We start from the raw sequence: 21,063 nt of genomic DNA, 5'->3' as shown, positions 1-21,063 counted from the left end.
CACAGTATCAAAGCTTTCTCTCCAAGCTTCTGGTTCAGGATGTGAGGAGGACCATCTCCAGTCCAAAGGATGAAGTTTAGCCAGCACAAGAGGCTCCACGTGGCAAAGATGGAGGAGGTGAGCAGGCACCAGTGTGAGCCGTAGCCTCACAGGGCCAGGGGCAGGCACCTGACACCAGATCCCAGTCCGGGCCCCAGTGGAGGTCTGTGATATGCCAGAAGCGCCCTGCCAGGGCCACAGCCAGCGGGGCAGTGCAGGAGGAGCACGAAGGGCTTTATCTTGGAGGGCGGCTGCCATGCCATGACGCTGCCCCGAGGTCCGGCTCCACCTGCCTCGGCTCCCCCCCAGCCCTGCTCACCTCCCTTGCCCGTGCCATGTGGAATCTCCTGCCCCAGCCAAACTTCATCCTTTGGACCTTACTATGAGGCAGACGGACCCAGTAAAAGTGGTAAGCCACATTCCAGTCTTCCTCTGCCCACCCCCTACCTATAGATTAAAGCAGATAATCATGTGAGAGTATTGAGTTCTTACTACTAACTGCGTGCACGTGTGAAGACTGTTTTACCACTTACGTGAAAGTTTGGATCTTTAGTCTCTATCATTTTCAAGGAAACAAACTTCTGTAGTTCAGCTAATGAAAGGGGGCTATTTGATAAAGCTTCTTACAGGCTCAAATGTGATTAATTTACCACATCTTATTAAATTTCCATCAGGTGAGCTGCAGCAAGTCCAGGGCTTGCTCTTAACCTAGCGTTAATGCAAAGCAACAAGGCTCAGCTTAGACCAGAAAGGTCTCAGACAGGTCTTGGTGCTTAGCATTTGTCACAAGCTAAAAATGTACACTGAGAGCAACCACAGCTCAGATGACTAAGTGTAATTGCTTAATGACAGTAAATCGACCAGAGCTCTAAGTAGTCAGTCTTTGTGATTATCATGAGATCACAGGATAATTCAGTTGGGAAGGAAATTGAATAGGTCAGACGGGATTGCCCAGGGCTGAAATCAAGAGCAAAACCAATCATGGAAAGAGATACAAACTTTCAAATTTTTTACTGTATTTCCACAGTTTTGCACAGTAGAATGTTACACAGCTGTGTAACATTCACAAATTTCTTCAATAACAAAATGTAAAATAACAAGGTACAAAAATAAGCACTTTAACTGCTTTAATTCTGCTTACCATGTAAGCGAGAGCAGGAGTTATAACCCTCACTGGCTTTTACACCAGACTATTGCTTCCACAGAAAAGCACCATGATGTGCCAAAGCCTGAAGCCTGACATCTGCTGCCAGACTGCAGCGAGCTCCCCGGGGCTCCCAGCGAGTTCGCCGGGGCCAGCACAGGTGCAGCAGTTCTGCCATTTGTGGCACACACCAGGACCAGACCTAACAGCACATCCTCCCTCCCCGTTCCCCTTTTCCCCGTTATGAAGACTGGCTGTATAGAGACAGATGCAATCCATGTTTAGAGGACCCTCTTCAGATTTGATCTTACTCGTCATCACCAAACAGCAACTGAGGATCTTCTGAGCACTGCAAGATCAATTCAGAACTGATTGTGCAGCACCAGGCAGGATTCATCACGCAGTATACTTTTCCTCCCCCTGTTTTTTTGCTTTGTGGTAGTGGTTGTAATCATTATACAGGTCCTTAAAGACCTCCCTTACACCTGCTGGTAGTGACGCATTTAAGAACTTGATGTCCCGTTCAATGCAAAGGTCAAGGATGTGATATATCCCTTCTGTAAGATGTTTCTTCACAGCTGGGTGCAAAGTCACCTACAAGAAGAACAAAACTGCATTAAACTTGAAGACAAAAAGGCAAGAAAACATCCTCTCCACAGTCAGTATACATCAAATGCTGACAACATGTTACGCAGTGCATCAGACCATCTGGAACAGCCCATTAGATAAAATCCAAGATTTTGACTTGTGCAGTATTTTCCTGATTTTTGCAAACATGTTTTGCAGAACAACCATGTCCCTTGCAATAAAATGCCCAAGAGTGCTACTATACACATTGCTGCGGAGGCAAAGACACTGACCGTCTTGGAATCATATGAAAACTCCTCAGCAGAAAAACTGTAATTAAAAAAAACTAAAATACTTGCCCTGGATTATGCATTTCAGTACATTCTGTATGTCTCATATTAGCTGTATGTTACTAAGTCTCAGTTTCAAATAAGCACTTCCTTTAGGCTACTCTATCATTCACATTGGCTAGTCAATCAATTTTAACTTACACTTAACAACTTGATATTTATCTAACAATTTGTGTCTGAGGACTTCAATGTACTGCATCCAGCTCTGGAGCCCTCAGCACAGGAAAGACATGGACCTGCTGGAGCAGGTCCGGAGAAGGGCCACACAAATGATCAGAAGGCTGGAGCACCTCTGCTATGGAGAAAGGCCGAGAGAGTTGGGGTTGTTCAGCCTGGAGAAGAGAAGGCTGCGGGGAGACCTTATTGCGGCCTTTCAGTACTTAAAGGGAGACTGTAAGAAAGATGGGGACAAACTTTTTAGCAGGGCCTGTTGCGATAGGACAGGGGGTAATGGTTTTAAACTAAAAGCAGGTAGATGTAGACTAGACAGAAGGAAGAAATTCTTCACTATGAGGGTGGTGAAGCACTGGCACAGGTTGCCCAGAGAGGTGGTAGATGCCCCATCCTTGGAAACATTCAAGGTCAGGCTGGACGGGGCTCTGAGCAACCTGATCTGGTTGAAGATGTCCCTTCTCACTGCAGGGGGTGTTGGACTAGATGGCCTTGAAAGGCCCCTTCCAACCCAAACTATTCTATGATTCTATGATTCTATGATAAAAGAAGCCTTCAAAAAGCTCAGGAGATGTGCACATCCTTGATCTGTTTTAATATCAGGAATCGTGTACCTTGCTCGAAGTCATGCAGAAAGCTGAAAGAATACAATGAATGACTCAGAACTCCATGCCCTGCTCCTGCCATTATAACCCCTGCTCAACCCCGCAACCAGCAGAACCGCCACTGCAACCAGGAACATCAGTGCTGACTCTGGAGTCCCCTGGTCCTCCAGGCTAACTGGAATTTGTCCTGTGCTCACAATCACTTGCAAAATACTTCACTGCCTGAGGCAGGGCTGGCCTCTGGCATAATCACATTATTTTTGCCACAGAACCATGTCTTATCTTTGCTGAATCCCAAAATTAGGTTTATGCCTCCAGACCTAAGCCTCTGTACTCCAGGCCTAATGAAAATTGCATAAAAAGCTGTCATTAAAATTCAGACTTCTCTCTTCCCGAGGCAACTAATAAACTTTCCACTAATGAAGTGCACTCCTAATCATTGTGACAAGCTCCTGCTCTCTTTCTGCCCTAAATGTAAAACAGCTAATATATTTTATTAGACCTGCTAACATAGCTGGGAAAAACATAGGGCAGGCATTAAAGCACATAAGCCTTTATTTGGATCTGTGACCCTGATGAGCTTGCACGTCCAAAAGTTTGTCATTTTTCCCCTCTATGTCAGTTGATCTATTGGCTGGTTTATAACAGATGTTGTTTCTCCCTACACCATGCACTGAATTAACAGAAGAGTTGAGGATCACAACTCCCAGTGAATGCACTGGGCTGGCCTCTCCCTTCCTAGGGCAGAGAAATGACGACAGAACGAGGACAGGAAAACCCACAGCTATTGACAAGACAGACCAGATGTCCCACTTGGGATAAGCAGGTACCTCAGAGCTGCAGTTAATGGAACCGCATCCCTTACATGACAAATTAATCTGGACCCATGCCTTATTTGGGCCATTCTTGCTTTGCAGTGCAGTTTCCTATAAATACCCTCCAATAACACTATGGGAAGCAGAACCAACAATTTAAACAGCTGCCACTACTGGCTGGCAGTTAATTATGCTTCTAAGTGTTTTATGGTCTATGTAGTTAGCACAACCAATTTGTCAAGAATTACAGAGCTCTTGATGTGAGACATTAAATGTGTGAAGAGGTATCTCGCTATTGCCGAATTAAGCAACAGTTCATAGACAACAAGGGAAAAGCACTGTCAACAGTATGAAAGAGGCTATAGATGCCACCCACTCCAGCAAGGAATCTTTCTAGATTAACACAAAATAATTCACACAGATATTTTATTTCCTAGAATAAAGAGGAAGCACTGAGGAAACTGTTACACAACTAGAATCATAGAATCATAGAATCATTATGGTTGGAAAAGACCCTTAAGATCATCGAGTCCAACCATTAACCTAGCACTGCCAAGTCCACCACTAAACCATGTCCCTAAGCACCACGTCCACCTGTCTTTTAAATACCTCCAGGGATGGAGACTCAACCACTTCCCTGGGCAGCCTGTCCCAGTGCCTGACCACCCTTTCGGTCAAGAAGTTTTTCCTAATATCCAACCTAAACCTCCCCTGGCGCAGCTTGAGGCCGTTTCCTCTCGTCCTATCACTTGTTACTTGGGAGAAGAGACCGACCCCCACCTCGCTACAGCCTCCTTTCAGGTAGTTGTAGAGAGCAATAAGGTCTCCCCTCAGCCTCCTCTTCTCCAGACTAAACAACCCCAGCTCCCTCAGCCGCTCCTCATAAGACTTGTGCTCTAGACCCTTCACCAGCTTCGTTGCCCTTCTCTGGACACGCTCCAGCGCCTCGATGTCCTTCTTGTAGTGAGGGGCCCAAAACTGAACCCAGTACTCGAGGTGTGGCCTCACCAGTGCCGCACTACTACTTACTACTACTTTAGGAGTAAGTGACTGTTTAGGCCAGTAGCTTTCATCAGTTTTAGTTTGCAGACCCTTAAAAGAGTTCCAGTAAGTGTGCAGATGCCCATATAAAGACTTAAATCTACCAACATGTTTTTCTCAGCTACCTTTGACGGACCCCCAGGGTCTTCAGATCACAGGCTGAAAGCCACTGATATGGACTCCGAAGAGATGAATCGTTAAAGGAGTTTTTCTCTCCCTCTGCAGAGCAACATGGAAGATGTGTACATGCCCTCTTAAGACAGGCATGCTGAGGCCTCCCTTTCCTCCAATATCCATCAGTTCTCACCAGTTTAATGAGCAAATAAATCATCACCTACTTGTGATCTATCTATTCTGTCAGACAGAAAACACCCCTTTGTCACAGCGTCTGGTGGCTCACTACACCGATTCCCCTTTCCACACCCAAAGGTTCCATGCATACATTACTGATCTGTGGTTTCACCTATCATCCATCACTTTCCATTTCCCAGTGATAAGTATTGCACAAAACTTTCCTAGAAGTCCCATGAGACTTTGTACACTGCTAATACTGAGTAAGTGTCCTTTTAACTTGGAAAGGTCACTTGACAATTCAAGTCAGGCTTTCTGAGTACATGCTCTACATTCAGTTATGAACAGATTTCAGAGTTCAGAAATAGTTAAATAGAGCAGAAGTAGTCTTAACAGTAATTTGTCCCTAGTATTTGCTAAACTACTATGTTTACTATGTAAACAATAACCAACTTACCAGGAACACTAAATAACTTGGCTAAAAACTGAAATACCCCGTTGTTTTGCTCCCAAACCCTGGAAAAAAGCCGGGCAATAGAGAAGGCAGCTGAGTTTAAGCTACACAACCACCTTCATGGTTAGTTACACTGGTTACACCATAATCCTTCAGAAACATAGCACCAGTTCGGATATTTTTGTGGTAAGAGAGCCTAAAATCAAAGACTAAAATTCCTTATTGTATTTCAGCCCATACCCAGGCCAGAGCCACAAATAATCAATTTGCAGGTACTTGCAACACAAGGAGCATTCAAACCCTGGTGAAATATAAATCCATTGGGCTGAACAGAATGACAATTTCAACTTAGGTCTGGATGTGAGAAGCTACTGCCCTGGCTCTGGCATTTGTAATAGTAGGAGTAGTTGTTTTCAGCAAGGATGGGAATGATGTCTTTGGTACGGAAGGAGAATTACTGAAAAGCTAACAATTCTCTGACTTAGTAACATTTTCTCCATTCACTTACTCATTTAGACCAGATTAAAAGACATTTTCCAGGAGAGTTTTTCCCATTACTTTGCCAGATGGGGCCCTAACTGCTATCAATCCTGGACAACTAAGACTAGCTGGGAGAAGAACCTAACTACCACATGAAGAAAAAACAACAGGCAACATGACAGAAAAGCAAAGCATTTCTGTAAATAGGCATTGCATTGTTTTGCCTTAAAAAAACCCACAGCCCACACCTTTAGAAAGTTTTCAGGAGCTGGGTAAGAAAGATTCTCAGGAACTCTTGCTCAAAGTAACACAGAGTCTCGATCAAACCTATATCCCCATGAGGCACAGCAACTTTTATAACTTCACAGATTTTACAAAACTTAACATAGCTGCCTTTGGAACAGGAATTCCAAAGCCAGCACAATACCATGGCACTTTCAAGGCGGATGAGAACATGTTACCTTCTGCAATTCAGTCACATACTGAGCCACAATGAAAGCAGAAAACACAGTGAAGTCCTCCATTTCTGCAGCGATATGAGTATACATCCGTTCCACCAAGTGTGCACACTTCAGTATAATTTCAAACTCATCTGTGTTGCCTAAAACAGAAAGTGAGTTGCAGTCTGGCGTTTAAGGCTTAAAAACACTAGGAAAAAAACAAAGAATACCCAATCTTCCATATGATTCTTGAACTACATGAAGCCAACACCAGCTTGCGCATTTTATCTTCTTTTCTTATCAAGCCACAGCTGAGAGGCCCCCCACACACCCCCACAACACACCAGATGCGTCTCTTCCAATGGTTATTTTATAAGAACACACTGATTCCCACTCCACATGCACTGCAAAGCAAAAAGTACTTGTTATGTATGCTGAAGTCCTAAAAGCAGCAGCCACGGTCCCTTCCTTGATTCAGTCCCAACCAGCACTGTGGAGGCGAGAACAAGGAGACTGAAAAATTATGTTCTCTACCTACAGAAAATCAGAAGACATCTCTTAGAAACAGCATAGTAAGAAAGCCTTCTGAAGAGATTTATTACGTGGAATACAACAGCAGAAGCCACAGCACTGAAGATAATTAAAGTGAGACTGTAGAGATCACCTGAGAATTTACCCTTTCAGTAGGCAGTGAATGAAGAGAACTAACACTAACAAGGGAGAAGGGAAATCTAGAAATTACTTTCATGTTATCTGTTATGAAAATGAAACAATCCAGTTTTTAAACTTTAGGATGCCATGTACCCGTAAGTTTCCTGTGACCCTTGCCTTACGTAAACATATTACAGAAGCTAGCAAATTCTCAAAGTTTGGCACCAGTTTAACATACCTTTTCCTCTATCATTGAGCATTTGTTAGTATATTCCCCCATGATGCATACACGCACTTACATTTGCCCACAGTTGTGGGCAGCATATCAGCTGAGATAAATCTGAACATGGAATAGGTTGTAGGACATCAGTGGAAAGCTGGGATACAAGCAGTTGCAGGCCATGAAGTCAACTTGTCTCAAAAAGTCACCACTATTAATGGCAGGGTATTTGTGTCCTCACCAACATAAACCACAGGAGGACTACCTTAACCACTGTGAACATCTTTGACTTGGCTACTTTGATAATGCAAATTCTTTAACAACTTCCAGTAATAGTCTTTTTTTTTCCCTTCCTTTTGAGATATTTAACTACACTAATTCCAAATCCTTGACCATACAGATATATTATCTAATCCCAACTGATGCTTCAGACATGTGTAATGTTCGGGCTTCATGCTTAGCACAGAATGGTGACAATTCACGTCTGTAGTAAACATAGTTCCAGTCTCAAGAAGCTCCATTTAGTAGGATCTATTTGGGGCTATAACTCAGGCATATTAGCATGTATCACCAGAGTTCACAGCCACCATGCTTTCAGGCACAGAAGTTGATAGGAAGAGCAGGAATTGGGCACAGCAAGCCTTACTGGTTCCTGTCTACTTGCCAGCCAGCCAGTGAAGAATACCTTATTCACCTAAAGCAGTGCTGTCTGGATGCAGCTCCACAGGAGCCCCCGTTATCTTCATAAGCCCACGACGCCACAAAGCTCATCCTCAATTTTACATAAAGGACAGATAGGGCTAATGGTTTCAATGCCACAGCTAGGTTTTGAGGACTTTGCTTCTGGTGTCCGACTGCCCTGTTCTGCATCTCCTCTTCTAGAATACACAAAATTACAGTGTGCATATATAGTGCAAAAGTGGAAAAGATATGGTACCTCTGTCTCCTTTCTGACGTCCTTCATGCATGACGGAAACAACCAGACGGTGGAAACTGTTCAGAAAAGATGGTGCTGCTTTCAACAGAACCTGCAAAGACATGAAATAAAACCATCTGAGATTACATAGTAAAGGGAGTGGACAGGATAGAGGTACATCACCCCATAGTCTGAGGGAAATCAATTCCTGTGAAGGAAACTATGCAGCTTATACAGCCGTCAGGAGCAGAGACTATCTTTTCATTCTGTATCCATACAGTATCTAGCACACGAGAATCCTGGAGCAGGACTGCAGTCCTGGCCATATTCAAATGTAAATAACAAGTAAACATCATAGAGTTACTCCATCTCTCCAAAGCAGCATTTGATTTAGTACCCTAATGTCTAGGCAATTTGTTCTTGCTGGTAGAGAACCTGTGTAGCCAGACAGATTCACAGAATGCAGGGTCCAGTAACACCACAGATCACTGTGTGAAAGCAGCCTGGACAGGCAGCTTTCTACCACAGGGTTTTTGTAAGGGCATTTTAGCAACACGTACTGCCTTGCTTTTATAATTTGCCATTTCCCCATCTTTAACTTTAACACTCTCAGTCCTAATACAAATGCACGAGGCCCCTTTCCTTTTTTCTTCCACCTCTGCCTACATATTCCACGTAGGAGTATCTCCAACCCTGTGCAAGTCCTGGCACATCTTCACTTCCCCATGCCAGAAGGCTGACAAGAACACCAGGATGGTACAATGTTTGAAGGTCACCAACTTCTAACATCTCTAAGCCCTGTTTTCAAAGGACTGCAGAATCTTCATATCCAGTGAGAATGAGGTCCTAGAGCCTGACCCATTTGTGCTTCTAGAAATCAATCATAAAAAAGGGGAAGTTTTATCCTAATCTAGCATCAGATGTTGATAAGCAATCTGCTGCCAAAGAACAACAATGCAGGCATAAAACAAAGCAGGAGAGCAACTGAAATGACGTGTTTTGAGATTCCTAGCCTTTAAAATGACAGGCGGTACAAAGCACTTTTGTATTATCAGAACAAATTATTTCAAAACCACTATTAAAAAACAAATTTCTCATCACTGGCCTCTGTGCTGACTCTTTCTACCTTTTTCCTGTCCTCCCACCCCCTCACAGATGTACCTTCGGATGACACTGCACAATAGAGAAAAGCACTTCATGGACTCCCAGGAAGACACCACGATACTCTTCTGTCTTCAGATGATCCAGAGGGACTGTTAGGAGAATGCTGAATGCCAATGCCACATGGTGTGGATTCAGGATGACCCCTTCTCCTTGCCTTAGCAGAGCTGCTACAGTCTCTAGGATAGGTACAACTATGGTGGAAATCAGTGACTGGTCCTGACAGGCCTCTTTGGTTTGCATCTACATGAAGACAGGAAACAGATAAGGAGGAGAGCATCAGCCATCTATCACTAGCATTCGCACACCAGAGAACCATAATGCTCTGACTTAAGTCAATGGAACTAGACTGGTGTAAGCTGAACTGGCAGGGAGACTCCTGTACTTTAGCCATCCTTCTGGAACTGCACCTTGGGTGAGGATGCTTATGATGTATTTCAAGCAAGCACTGCTGTAAGTGTGGAACTGTAACTACTCCCCAGTCCCCTGACAACCAGCATCTCTTTGCACCTCCTCGCATGAACGCATTGATACAGTTCTCTTCTTTACAAGCATGCAGACCTACCAAAAAAGGGCAGAAATTGCACGCTCATGATTCCCAGCCATTGCAGGGCCAACCTCTGACAAATTCTGGTCTAGAGACACCATCACCATGAGAGAAAAAAAACCTACATCACTAGGTTTGTATGCTGTACAAATGAAGGACAGGAAACCTGGGTTTGGTTACTTCCAGTTAAGTTTCCCATTCATAATTCAGTGAATTTATATCTTTTTTTTTTTTTAATATGAGACTTTTTTTCTTTTTGTTTTGCTGCTGTTGGCTTCTACTGTGGCATGTGGCTGATAGTTGCCTTCTCCTTTGTACAGAAGGAAGGACAGGAGACTCAGACTCTCTTCTCTGCAGCCTAACAAGTTTCTCCCAAGCTCCAGATTACACGGTGCAGTCCCAGAAAATTACCGATAATAAGAAATGGATGACGTACACACTGCACTCACAAGAGGAGATTTACTTGAGGAAGGAGGAGAGACAGAGTCTAGACAAAAAAGTGCAGGTGAATCTGGTATGGATTTGTCTAGTATCCATAACTCTTTTTGTTCCTGTATGCCTCTGTGCATGTTAGATGTAACCACTACAGACTCCAGCAAATAAAAGGGATAGGTAATGAAGTTACAATAAAGAGATACTTACAGCTAAAGCTGTGATTATCTGTGGGCTGGCAAACCAGAAAGCTTTCTCTTTGTCTCCACTTAATGGGCAGCTGAGCAACAATCTGGTTAGCGTAACAGCCGACAATACTTCCTGCAGAAAGCAGATTGATGATCAGTCACGGGTACAAGATGCACTGGCTCCTTTCAAGTACAGAAGAGCTCTTTCAAGGGCAGTGGCAGTTTTGAGCATTACCAGAGCCTTGACACATGAAGTCCTCCCACCAACAGATCTCTTTGGAAATTGTGAAGTGAGCAGCAGCTCAACCAAATTCAATATGCTGAGCAGCACTGGCCCAAATGTACTGCATGCTACATTTTTTTTAGAATCAACTTACTGTACAAAAAGGTGTACATGATTTTTAAGAAAGAAAAGCCTTCTCCCTCAACTGCCACTAGATAACAGAGGGAAGCAGGGGGAATATAGGGACATCAATACACTATACGCTAAGAATGCTGCATTCGGCAGCAGTGGGTTTTATGCTTGCTGGCTGTTATGACAGACTGATAAAAGAAACATATTACAAGCTATACTCAGGTGGCAGGAATTATATGCATAGTACAGGAATTTCAGATACACTTTCAAAAAGACATACCAAGAATTGATGCAGCATAGCCATGTCTATTTCTGACAAATAAGAGAGAGCCAGATAAACCCCCAAGTTTAATCCAAGTTTCATTCTCAAGTCACTGAGCTTTCTACGGAGGGTACAGCTGGCTTTTTTGCCGAAAGTGTTCCATATGTCACCACTGCTGCTTAAGCTGCTCTGGAGAAAGGCACAGTATTTAAAAAGCTACTGAGTGGTATCTGGTTATTACAGAGTAAAAGTCTTTATAGAGACAAATACCAAAAGCACAGGTGCAGTTTTGGTTTTACTTAAAAATGCCAGCATTTCTAAAAGTGCCTTTAACCCTGTTAAGAAGAGCCACAGACAAACAGTGGTTAAATTCACTGACTGCTAGTATCCGTTGTGCAAGAGCTCTGATCAGCAAGTAGAAAAAAATCTCAGCACGGCCTGTAACATCACACCTGTGTGATTTCTGTTGACAATACATGGAATTAAGACTGCTGAGTCCTTAAACTGGACAGGAGGTTTTTCCAGTAGGTTTCCATGGTCTTTCCACCTCTCTCAATTTATATTCAGAATATAGCACAGTCACCAAGCCCTTAACCGTGTAAATTAATTTGACCTGAGCACTGAACATAAAACAGGAAGAGGAAAAAAAATTTATCAGATGTCATTCAGCCAACAAAATTTTTTCAAGATATAGAAAACTGAAGAAAGAAGTTGACAATAAATTAAGCTCATGCCTTACTTTAGCTTTCTGTCGCCAAACATTCCTCATTTCAAGTCCCTGCAGCACCAGCCTCATTATGGTATAAAATTCCTCAGCAGAACAGTTTCCCAGCAGCTGCACAAGCACCTCTGTCAGCTCCATCTCCATACTTTGGATCACCTGGGTTGTGATGGCAGGACCTGCGTATTCAAGACACAAGCACGCCTTAATCAATTCCCAAGACAGGGACTTACACGGGTAAGAACAGCGCGAATCACATCTTAAAACAGCTCTGTGGGTACCTTTTTAACGCTCAAATGCATAGAGGGCCCCACGCTTTCCCTTCACCTCCCTCCCCACTACTGTAATGAATTGCTGTTCTCAAGTATTTCCTACCCTAGGGTTCACAGAACAGTCACCATACCAACAAAAAGCCTTCAGTAGTATGGAAATACTACAACAAAGCATGTGCACAAGCCAAGGGAGCAGGCTAAATAAGCCACAGGGCTTTACTACAAATGCTGGCCAGAGAGCCATCACAAGTCACAAAAGCATTAAGCCGACAAAGTTTAAGTCTTTGCTGATCATAAGTCACACTCCCCACTTACTCAATTATTACTACGTAGACAGTCCTGGACTAGCTTATATCTTAATTGATTCTGAAGGCTGGTTTTTTTAGTTCCACAAGTATCCACAGGATCTGTGGCAATGCCAAAAGTCATCTTCAGCAGGAATCGGTATTTCATGTTATTGAATATTTTACTTATTCATCAGAAATTCTTGCAGCTTTTTTATAGTGATTAATCATGTCTCCAGGCTAAAGCACTTTACCAATCTTAGACTAGTAAAGTGAAGCACAGGATGAGAGAGAGAAAAGCCAGCAGAAAAATTACATCAATTGACACGTCCTCATGGTCCCTAGTTCTACTGTGAAATCCCTGCTCTCAGTGCTCTTAGTGAACCCCACAATGCTGAAGGATCAAAATGCAGGCCAGGGAAGAGACAGACTAAGCCTGTATCTATGTGTAAGTTCTAGCTCAAACTCAACTGTACAAATTCAAGATCAGATTTTCCATGGACAGCTGTTCTCAGTTCTTAACTAACTAATGCCAATATAAACATTAAGATCATGACTGTAGTACACTTCAGCAGTAGCCTCCAAAGTGGGATGCACACACCCCAGGGCGTGCACAAGACAATCCACTGGGGTGTAGGAATTATAATATATTTAATAAATAAAATGTAAAAATAGTGTTTATTAAATCTTTATCTCATGCTTTTTAAACCTCTTTTTGTGTATGCTTTGTAATGTACATAGTATACTAGTAGAGTAGCACATGCATATAATTTATAAATAAACATATATTGAGGCTGCGTGTTCAATTTGGTTTTTTTTTTTTACTGATAGGTGTGCACAATCAAAAATGTTTGGAGACCACTGCACTAGAGCATGTTAGTAGTAAGTTCAACAAATTGCAACTGTTCAGAGAAGTCGAAGAGAACAGTTATGTCTATGCTGGGTTTAGTTGATTTCGCTTTCTGAATCAGACAATATAAGGGAGCCATTAGGTCACACAGCTGGCAAGAGAGGTTTTTCATGTTATTTCTGGCCCTGGCTCTTTATTTGATGGGGATAAAGGGATTGATCTGCCAATCTCCCAGAGACTTTATCACAATTACAGGTGTTCAGCATCCTTAACAGTTAGGCCATTTCCACTGTTTTATAACCTTGCCTATCAGATACAAAAATAGACAAGCATTTTACTGTAAGGTCCTCCGAGATCCTCAGGTAAGACATATCAGATCTGGCCTGGTGCACATCAGCTGCTTCAGTGGTGCCTACTGTACCAACTACGTGAGTAGAAGGATGCCGCACCTTTAGCCCTACATCCAGAAGTATTACCGCATTCCAGTTACTGTCAAAATGCTCTACAGTGATGAGTAACTGAGAACCTCAACTCATACTAAGATGTTTTCATCTTCCAGATCATTATTACCAAATCAGATGGTAGCTGTGGTTCAGGTACCACAACATTGCCTCCTTGAAAATTTTCCTGTTATGCATTTATAGGATAGCCTACTGCTTTAACACAAGTAAATAGATACAGACTTTTCAGAAAGCTCTGTGTTTTGCTAAATGGCTTTCAACTCGCCTCTGTGCTGCAAAATTAGCAAAGGAAGTGGAGAAAGGGAGTTTTCATACCAGTGAGAAGCTTTTTTATAGCAAAAACAACGGTGATTGCACTTTCTTTTCCAGGATACAGCTCTGGCACTGAGCAGAAGACCGTTAGGAACTGCAACGCAGACTGAAGGAACTGCAGATTACCTCCTGCACAGGGCAGCTCTCTCAGTATCTGAGAGTAAAACTTTTGGTACAGTTTAATACGGGGTTGCTCCAAAAACCCACTGGGCTCCTTCTGCCAGCCCTTCTTGACAGGATGGCTCAGATCTGCTTTGAGAAGAGTAGTGACAGATGGTATGAATGCTACAGGCAAAGGCTGGTTTTGGGTGTTACTCTGAAGACCGTGTTCAACAGTTCTGACCACCTGCAGAACTACTGGCTCCAACAGAGCAGACAGGACATCTGCAGACTGTAGCTTCTTTTCTGGCAGCTGCTGAAGGTAGAGTGTGACGACATGACACAGTGTGGTGAATGCCATGAGCAGTAACTGCCCAGCTGCAGGATTCCCGTTTTTCCAGCCTTTGCTTTTGGCTGCACCAACATCTGGCTTGCAGCTCACCAGGAAAGACATGAACTTTTCCAAGTTGAGCCTCACACTTTGCCTTCTTTCAATAATCATCTGAAGAAAGTTTTCCAAAAAGGCTTGGACTTCCTGGAGATACTGTGCCCAAACAGGAACAGTCAAAACATCAGTGAAGAATTTGCTAGCTGTGAGCTGGGAGGTCATGACAGCTTCAAGAACATCGCTGGCATGAAACACCTTAAAAACAGAGCTGGCATTCCTGCCAGCTTGCAGGCACCTCAGGAGGTGGAAGGAGGTACTTAAAAACTTCAGCAGTAACAGCTTGCTGCAAGAGACACTAGCCCTGGTATTGGCTAGCAGGGACAGCAGCACCAGAAAACACCGGGTGCAGTCAGAGGGAAGAAGACTGTCTAGTTTCAGAAGAGAAGCAATTTCTAGCAGACCCAAGCAGCTTTCCAGTTGACTTTCTTTCAGGATGACAGGGCACCTGTTTTTTGCTAACAATACTATACACTGGGCAACTTTCTCCAGTGTTTTCCAAGACAAGCTGAGCTCATTCTTCAGCAGTTTGTTTTCTGATGGTACTTCCAACGGGTCAACAGGTCTGCAAGGAGCCAGGATTTCTTCGTGCCAAGGGATATTACCTGCAGACAGCTGTTGAAGTGGCAGATCTACTGAATCCCTGGCAGCAAAGGGCAGCACCCTAGCAAACTGATGGATAAGACTGGTCAGAAAAGCACAACGCAGGACCTTCATTTCTGGCAGAAAGGAGCTATGCATCAAACCAAGGGATATCTTTCCAATGCTGACGGAAGGCTCTGGGTCTGCGCCAGCTTCCTGAGCTTTGGCCAATACTAACGTCTCTAGAAGCACATTTGCAATGTACTCTACATCTTTCAGGGAAATATACGGCAACAGGATAGTCAGGTTGGAGATGACAAGATACCAGTGGGCTGTGGGGTAGGTGAGATCACTTATCGCACTGATATCTCCATCCCATGGTTCAGATTCTCCCCTGCTCATGCTCAGTCTCCCAGACTCCAGGATGAAAGCTGCAGCATGCTGCAAGGCCTGTAGGTCAGCTGTGGTCTGCATTAAGATCATCTTCATTTTCTGAAGTGTGAGCAGTTCTAAGCAATATTTACTAGTGGAGGCAAAACTATTTGCAAGTTCCATGACTCTCTCCCAGCACTGCTCCTCCACACCAGGGAGGAAAGCTGAAATGCCCCCGTGCCTTGCAGCAGATGCAGTAACAGCACCAGCAATTTCAGCTGCTGGAGACACGTATTTACTGCAGCTAACACCAAACAAAGTGTCTACCTCAACCCAAGTGTAAACAAGGAGGAGAGCAGAGTCACTGGCCTTTTTTAGCCAAAGGTCTGACTTCTCTTCCTCTCTTCTAGGAGCTTGCAGCAGCTCCATCAGTGGCTGAATTATGCCCTTCTGCATCTTTGCCAGCAGACTCTGAGTTCGAAGGACCACAGGTGAAGGAGTGACATCATCTAGGCTCCTCATGTTGAACAGAAAAGCGTGCAGCACCGAGCTCACTGACAGCAGCTTCAAGGCAACATCAGCTGACCCTTCAACAGCAGGAACGATAAGGGTCTGGCATTTCTCCACAAAGAGACACAAAATGTCCAGAATCTGGTTGGGTGGCAGTTCAAGGAGGCACTCACGAAGCTTTACTGTCAGGCCAGCAGAGAAGACAGGGAGCCTCAGTTCATCAGCAGCTGGTCGGCAAATGACTGTCAGCACCTCCTCAAAGAGCCGTGGGAACTGTCGCAGCTTGGAGTAAGTCTGAAACATGGTGTTGATGAGAGTCTCCTGGGGCTTCTTCGTACGTGGCTCAGAGACCCTGGCATCAATCCAAGCTGAGGCCACTAAGTCATCCAAGTCTGGCTCTACTATAAGGTGGTTTAATGACATCAAGAGTTTGAGACACCTGAACCAAGCAGGGATGGAAGCTTGGGAGTGACTCATCAACATCTGTGCTAGCTTGCAGTAAAACCCAAATTGTATCTCCTTGTGTCGGATACGGTCACTGGCAACATTATAGATATCACTGCTAAGCACCAAGTTCAGAAGCTGTTCCAAAGCAAGCAGCTCTGTGCTCCAGTCCGCAGGCGAGAGCGTATCCTCCTTCACGCCCTGCTGTAGGCCAGAGAGCCTGAGACAGCCAAAAAGCCTGCTGAGCATGTGGAAACACACAAGGTGGTTTTCTGCCTTACAGTACGAGTCCAGAAAGAGCTTATATAGCAGGGACACCGAACCAGCCACAACAGCTCCATGGAGGGCAGGTTCACAAAAGCCACTGCCCAGCTTGGTCTGCATTGTGTTGACTGGTAGCAAAAGACTTTTCAAAGCTCCTTTCTTCTTCTCCTGGAGTTCCTGTTCTGGCAGTAGATCCTCTTTGTAGGATGAGAAAAGCTCAGGCTGGAATAACCCAGCCTGCAGCAAAGTTTCTACTTGGTTTCGGATTTCCCTGCTCAGGTGGTGACGGACGTGGTTGTCATCTGCTTGTGTCCAGCTCCTCACAGTCAGCAAGTGCCTCAGGAGCAGACATGGCTGGAGCAAGTGACTTGTCACTTGCCCAAACACACGATTTGGGTTGGTTTGCTGCCTCTGGATCAGGAGGTATTGAGCAAAGGTAAGTTGGAGGACATTGAACACCTGGGAGCCCACAGTGTCGTCAGAAGCCAGCTGCTGACATGCCAGATTGGACAGCTTGCTGAGAAGATCAACCAAGAGCTCACACTTCGCTGTGTAAATGATGGAGAGTGACGGAGTAGAAAGAATACCACTGGAACAACTCAGCACTGTGCCAATGTTTTGCTGTGTCTTTTGAGAACAGGCCTCTGACAATCTTTCATTTATGACCTGAAGATTGGGGGGGGGGGAACAAAACAAAAACCCACAGTCAATTTTGCACACAAAGATAAAGCTCATCATAATGAACCAATGACACCTTCTGTGAGCTCTGGCTGCAAGAAGGAAGCAACAGGGACCTGCCAACAGCTGCTGCTGGGCCTCTCATATTGAGGGTCTCAAACTAGAAGCTCCTCTGGCCAGAACAGCGTTCCTGCATTTGTTTGCACCGCAGGATGAGTGAGGAAGCCCTCCTTCAGTATGTGTGCTATCGGCAACAGCGTAAGACTATCCATACTTGATCCTAACAGTTGATCCTGCAGAAAAGGAGTAGGGGTAAATTCCCTCCCTTCTTGCAAGGTCCCCAAAATTATGTTCCAAACAAACAGCAAAAAACCACACACAACACACTTCCCACTTTTGGTCCAGGAAGCTTATTCAGTAAGAATATCCACAACTAAATATCATCTTCATATTTTAAAAAGAGTTAGTTTCCTGTGCTGATATCTGGAATGTGAAGGACTGTTCTCTCTACTCCTTGTGGGATACACAGTTCTAAAGAATTAACACTTACTTGAACTCGCATTTCCCTTCCTTTTCTCAAACTTTGCATTGATATCCCTACGGTTTTCTCCTTTGATCCCCTTTTTATTTGTTCCCTTTTCTCACCTCCAGATAATCTTGTCAGCAAACAAATTCAGTAATAATTTACAAATCTGCCTCTATTCCAGAGTTAAAAATGTCATCCGTCTCCTTACACCTTGTAGTGGACGGTTCATCTCGTCAGCTCAAGCCCCACTGGACTAAAACAGATCCTTAAATTCTTTCTACTGGACCCTCTACCACCTCTCTCCTTGGTCTTTGGGGTGCTCTGGCCTGTACCTCTCACCTAATCTTCAGCCAGACAGGTTTTCATGCCCAGACCACGTTTAAATTTGGCACACTTTCTGTGTAACATCTCTGAAGCACAGATTTCATCCAACCAGTTTTCTGTACTTCACAAATCAATTTCTGCAGGTAAAGGCAGTTTTCTCCTGCTTCCTTCCAACCAGATCACAACTAAAAGGGTCATTTTTCCAGCCATTTCGACTGTCTTTGCAGCCATCCACTCATTGTGCCATTTCTGTGATCAGGAAGCTGAACAAGAAGTTACACTTTCTGGTTCAGTTCTAACCTGTAACTGAAGTCTCCCCCATTCACTTTCAGCAGAGGCTAAAATAACGATATGATTAAGATCAATAAGTGCCACCACTGTTCAGAGTCATCCTAAGGAGCTGCAGGGTCTGCTGAACAGCACATCACGCTGCACAAGTACTCAAGCCAAACACACTGATGAGCCCCACAGTGAGGGAATCTCTCTCTCTCTCCCTAAGACGCCTGGGCAAAATGGCAATATAAATAATATAGAATAGCAACATATGGAACTGAGCCTTTACTTACCTACTGAAATACTTAAACCAGTTCACTCTCTGATAGTTTGAAGAAGTTAAAGACAGAGAGGAAGATTAACTTTGAGGTTACTATTAGAATGCTCTGTCATTTTCAGCCTTAGTGCTGCACAAATACAAATTGCATTGCAGAGCACAAATGAAGAAATTTTTAAAAGCGATCAGATTAATTATTATGTATTCCATGTAACACCCTACACTGTGAGGAAGAGTCACGTACTGTAGAAGATACACACTGCTATCCAGCACGTTACAAAATACCCACGGTTTTAGTTACCTGTGCAATTGAAAAACTGAGACCGATTGTCTTCCCACTCTTTAAGAGATTCTGTAGTCTTCTACTATGGATAATGTTGTCTAGATAAGCCCAGAGCTTCTCAACAACTTCATCCTCCAGTTCAGGTTTCTTATTGTAGTATGAAACCAACGCATGGCTTACCCAATCGAGTAATACCTGTTAACAAAAGGTAAAAGAAGTAATCTTTCATAACCCCCATGTGAGAACAAGACATAAGTAGTACCTCTTCACAATTACAGCACTCGTGCCTTGAGAACTGCTCTGTATCCAAGCAGAACAGGCGCTGAATGAGCAGAGAATTCCACCCTTGTAGGTTTTAACTAAGATCTAAATTCCTAAGAGCTTTCATTCTAAATTCAACAGTGGCTCTGGGCTCCCCCTGTACCCTCCCAAGACAGCTTTCAGGAGTCAACATCCTAAGGCCCTTTCATCAGGGTATAATTCTGACAGTCGATATTGATTAGCAAACGTTGTCTTTTAAATCAGAACTTAAAGAATCAGATGGTTTTCACTTTCTGACAATTGGTATTCCTTTCACATCCTCCTCTTGGTGTGTTTAAATCTACTACCAAGAAATTCAGGTCTAGGAATTTAGACATGTGCAAACTAGAAAAGGTTGAAACCTATTAATTTAAATTATTGATTTCAAAATAAAAGGATGGGGTATGGCTAGGTTTAATATTCCAAGTAACTGAAATAACAGGAATTCAAAACATTGATGTCAGATGGTGCAAACACTAGACTCCACAAGACTACTAGGCTGGAGGAGCAGCAGCACAAGAGAACCCTCACTCAGGGAAACATCGAATGGACCTTCAGAAAACAGGGTCAAAACAAAAGACTCGAGGGGAGAGGGTGGGTTCCAGGCATCTTCCAAGGAGATGTCTGTGAATCCAGACTGCATTCTTTCCACGTGCACAAATCTAGAGCACCGGGAAACATGCGTGTAGCTACCGTCAGTTCTGCCACCCTAAAGTTCTTGTTCTTAACTATGGGCAGAAGCATCAAACTTTAGAGCATCCTGTATAGCATACAATAAACAATGCAAATGACAGCTCTGAAGACAATGGTTTCTCTCCTATCTGGGAGACAGAACACACACACACTACCCTCTCTGTAAGAAAGACTCTTTCTTCCTGCCCTAACGCAGATCCTTCTGCCGAAGCTACTTGAAAGATGATGCTATGGAAACATTTCACACAGCCACACAGAAATCAAGAGCCACCCACCATTCACCATCGGAGCTATATTTGCACTAATACCTAGGGTCAAAAGTTTAAGCAACTAGATATGGATTTTATGAACCAATTCATCCTCAGCAGCAATGAATTATTGGGAATTTTTTGTCTTTCGGTGTTTACCACTAAAAGGTACTTACTTGCTCTTTATTTGGAAGAACGCACTGGTGAGAAATCCAGGCAAAATGGGCTAGTTTGAGTTTGTCTTCCCAAGAAGTCTTGGCGCTTTTCAGCTTCAGGTAAATCCCAGAGTAGATCGCTGCCATGGGGCCAGCACACGGGCCTCCAAAGGCGAAGAGAGACGACTGAAAGAAACGCCAAAGAGAAGGCGGTAGGGCGGGAAGGCGGCCGCGCACCCACCGCTCAGGGCCCAACCGCCCCCCCGCCCGCCTCCCCCTCAGCGGGCCGCACCAGGCCCCGCACGGCCCCGCTCCTCCAGGCCTCTCCGGCGCCCACCTCTCCCCCACCGGTCCCTTCCCCCCTCGCCGGGCCCAGCCGGTACCGCCCGGCCCTCACCGCCCCGCCGGGCCCACGCCGCACGCTCCGCCCGCCCTCCCCACCGACCTCTGTCCCCGCCAGGCAGCGCCAGCCGATCGCCGATCGCGGGAGGCGGCGCGGGGGGGCTCGCGCCCATTGGCGGCCGCAGGGCGCCTGCGCACGGAGCGGCCCCCGCCCCCCTC

The 21,063-nt window shown here is 44.5% G+C and overlaps 1 protein-coding gene across 7 annotated transcripts; it reads right to left on the bottom strand.

The window, feature by feature from the left end:
• Positions 1 to 1,025: 1,025 nt before the first annotated feature.
• Positions 1,026 to 21,044, bottom strand: URB2 (URB2 ribosome biogenesis homolog). 7 transcript variants are annotated; one of them, XM_087773797.1, is made up of 11 exons: positions 20,948 to 21,044; positions 20,524 to 20,688; positions 19,125 to 19,301; positions 14,033 to 17,411; positions 11,869 to 12,029; positions 11,148 to 11,318; positions 10,535 to 10,645; positions 9,346 to 9,588; positions 8,206 to 8,296; positions 6,419 to 6,558; positions 1,026 to 1,777 (listed from the first exon to the last, which is right to left on the bottom strand). In XM_087773797.1, the coding sequence occupies exons 2-11, from the start codon at positions 20,647 to 20,649 to the stop codon at positions 1,580 to 1,582; spliced, it is 4,797 nt and encodes a 1,598-aa protein (XP_087629923.1). In that variant the 5' UTR covers positions 20,650 to 20,688; positions 20,948 to 21,044; the 3' UTR covers positions 1,026 to 1,579. The 7 variants fall into 7 exon arrangements, 6 of the variants coding, with proteins under 6 accessions (XP_087629923.1, XP_087629921.1, XP_087629927.1 ...); XM_087773795.1 differs by lacking the exon at positions 20,948 to 21,044 and adding an exon at positions 20,900 to 20,939; XM_087773801.1 differs by lacking the exon at positions 11,148 to 11,318.
• Positions 21,045 to 21,063: the final 19 nt, after the last annotated feature.

Source organism: Nipponia nippon, unplaced genomic scaffold (genome assembly GCF_047370975.1).
Source record: "Nipponia nippon isolate SJK-2023a ecotype South Korea unplaced genomic scaffold, ASM4737097v1 scaffold_4, whole genome shotgun sequence".
Classification (NCBI taxonomy): Eukaryota; Metazoa; Chordata; class Aves; order Pelecaniformes; family Threskiornithidae; genus Nipponia; species Nipponia nippon.
Note: the sequence above shows the minus strand (reverse complement) of the source record. Positions and strands in the feature narration are given on the sequence as shown.

Bases quoted from the DNA above. Each gene is read 5' to 3' on its own strand.
- URB2 (XM_087773797.1), bottom strand. From the start codon at position 20,649: ATGGCAGCGATCTACTCTGGGATTTACCTGAAGCTGAAAAGCGCCAAG. The intron at 10,646-11,147 runs GTATGTCTTTTT...TGCTTTCTGCAG, and splicing joins CTATGCTGCATCAATTCTTG to GAAGTATTGTCGGCTGTTAC. The intron at 9,589-10,534 runs GTAAGTATCTCT...GTCTTCATGTAG, and splicing joins AGATAATCACAGCTTTAGCT to ATGCAAACCAAAGAGGCCTG.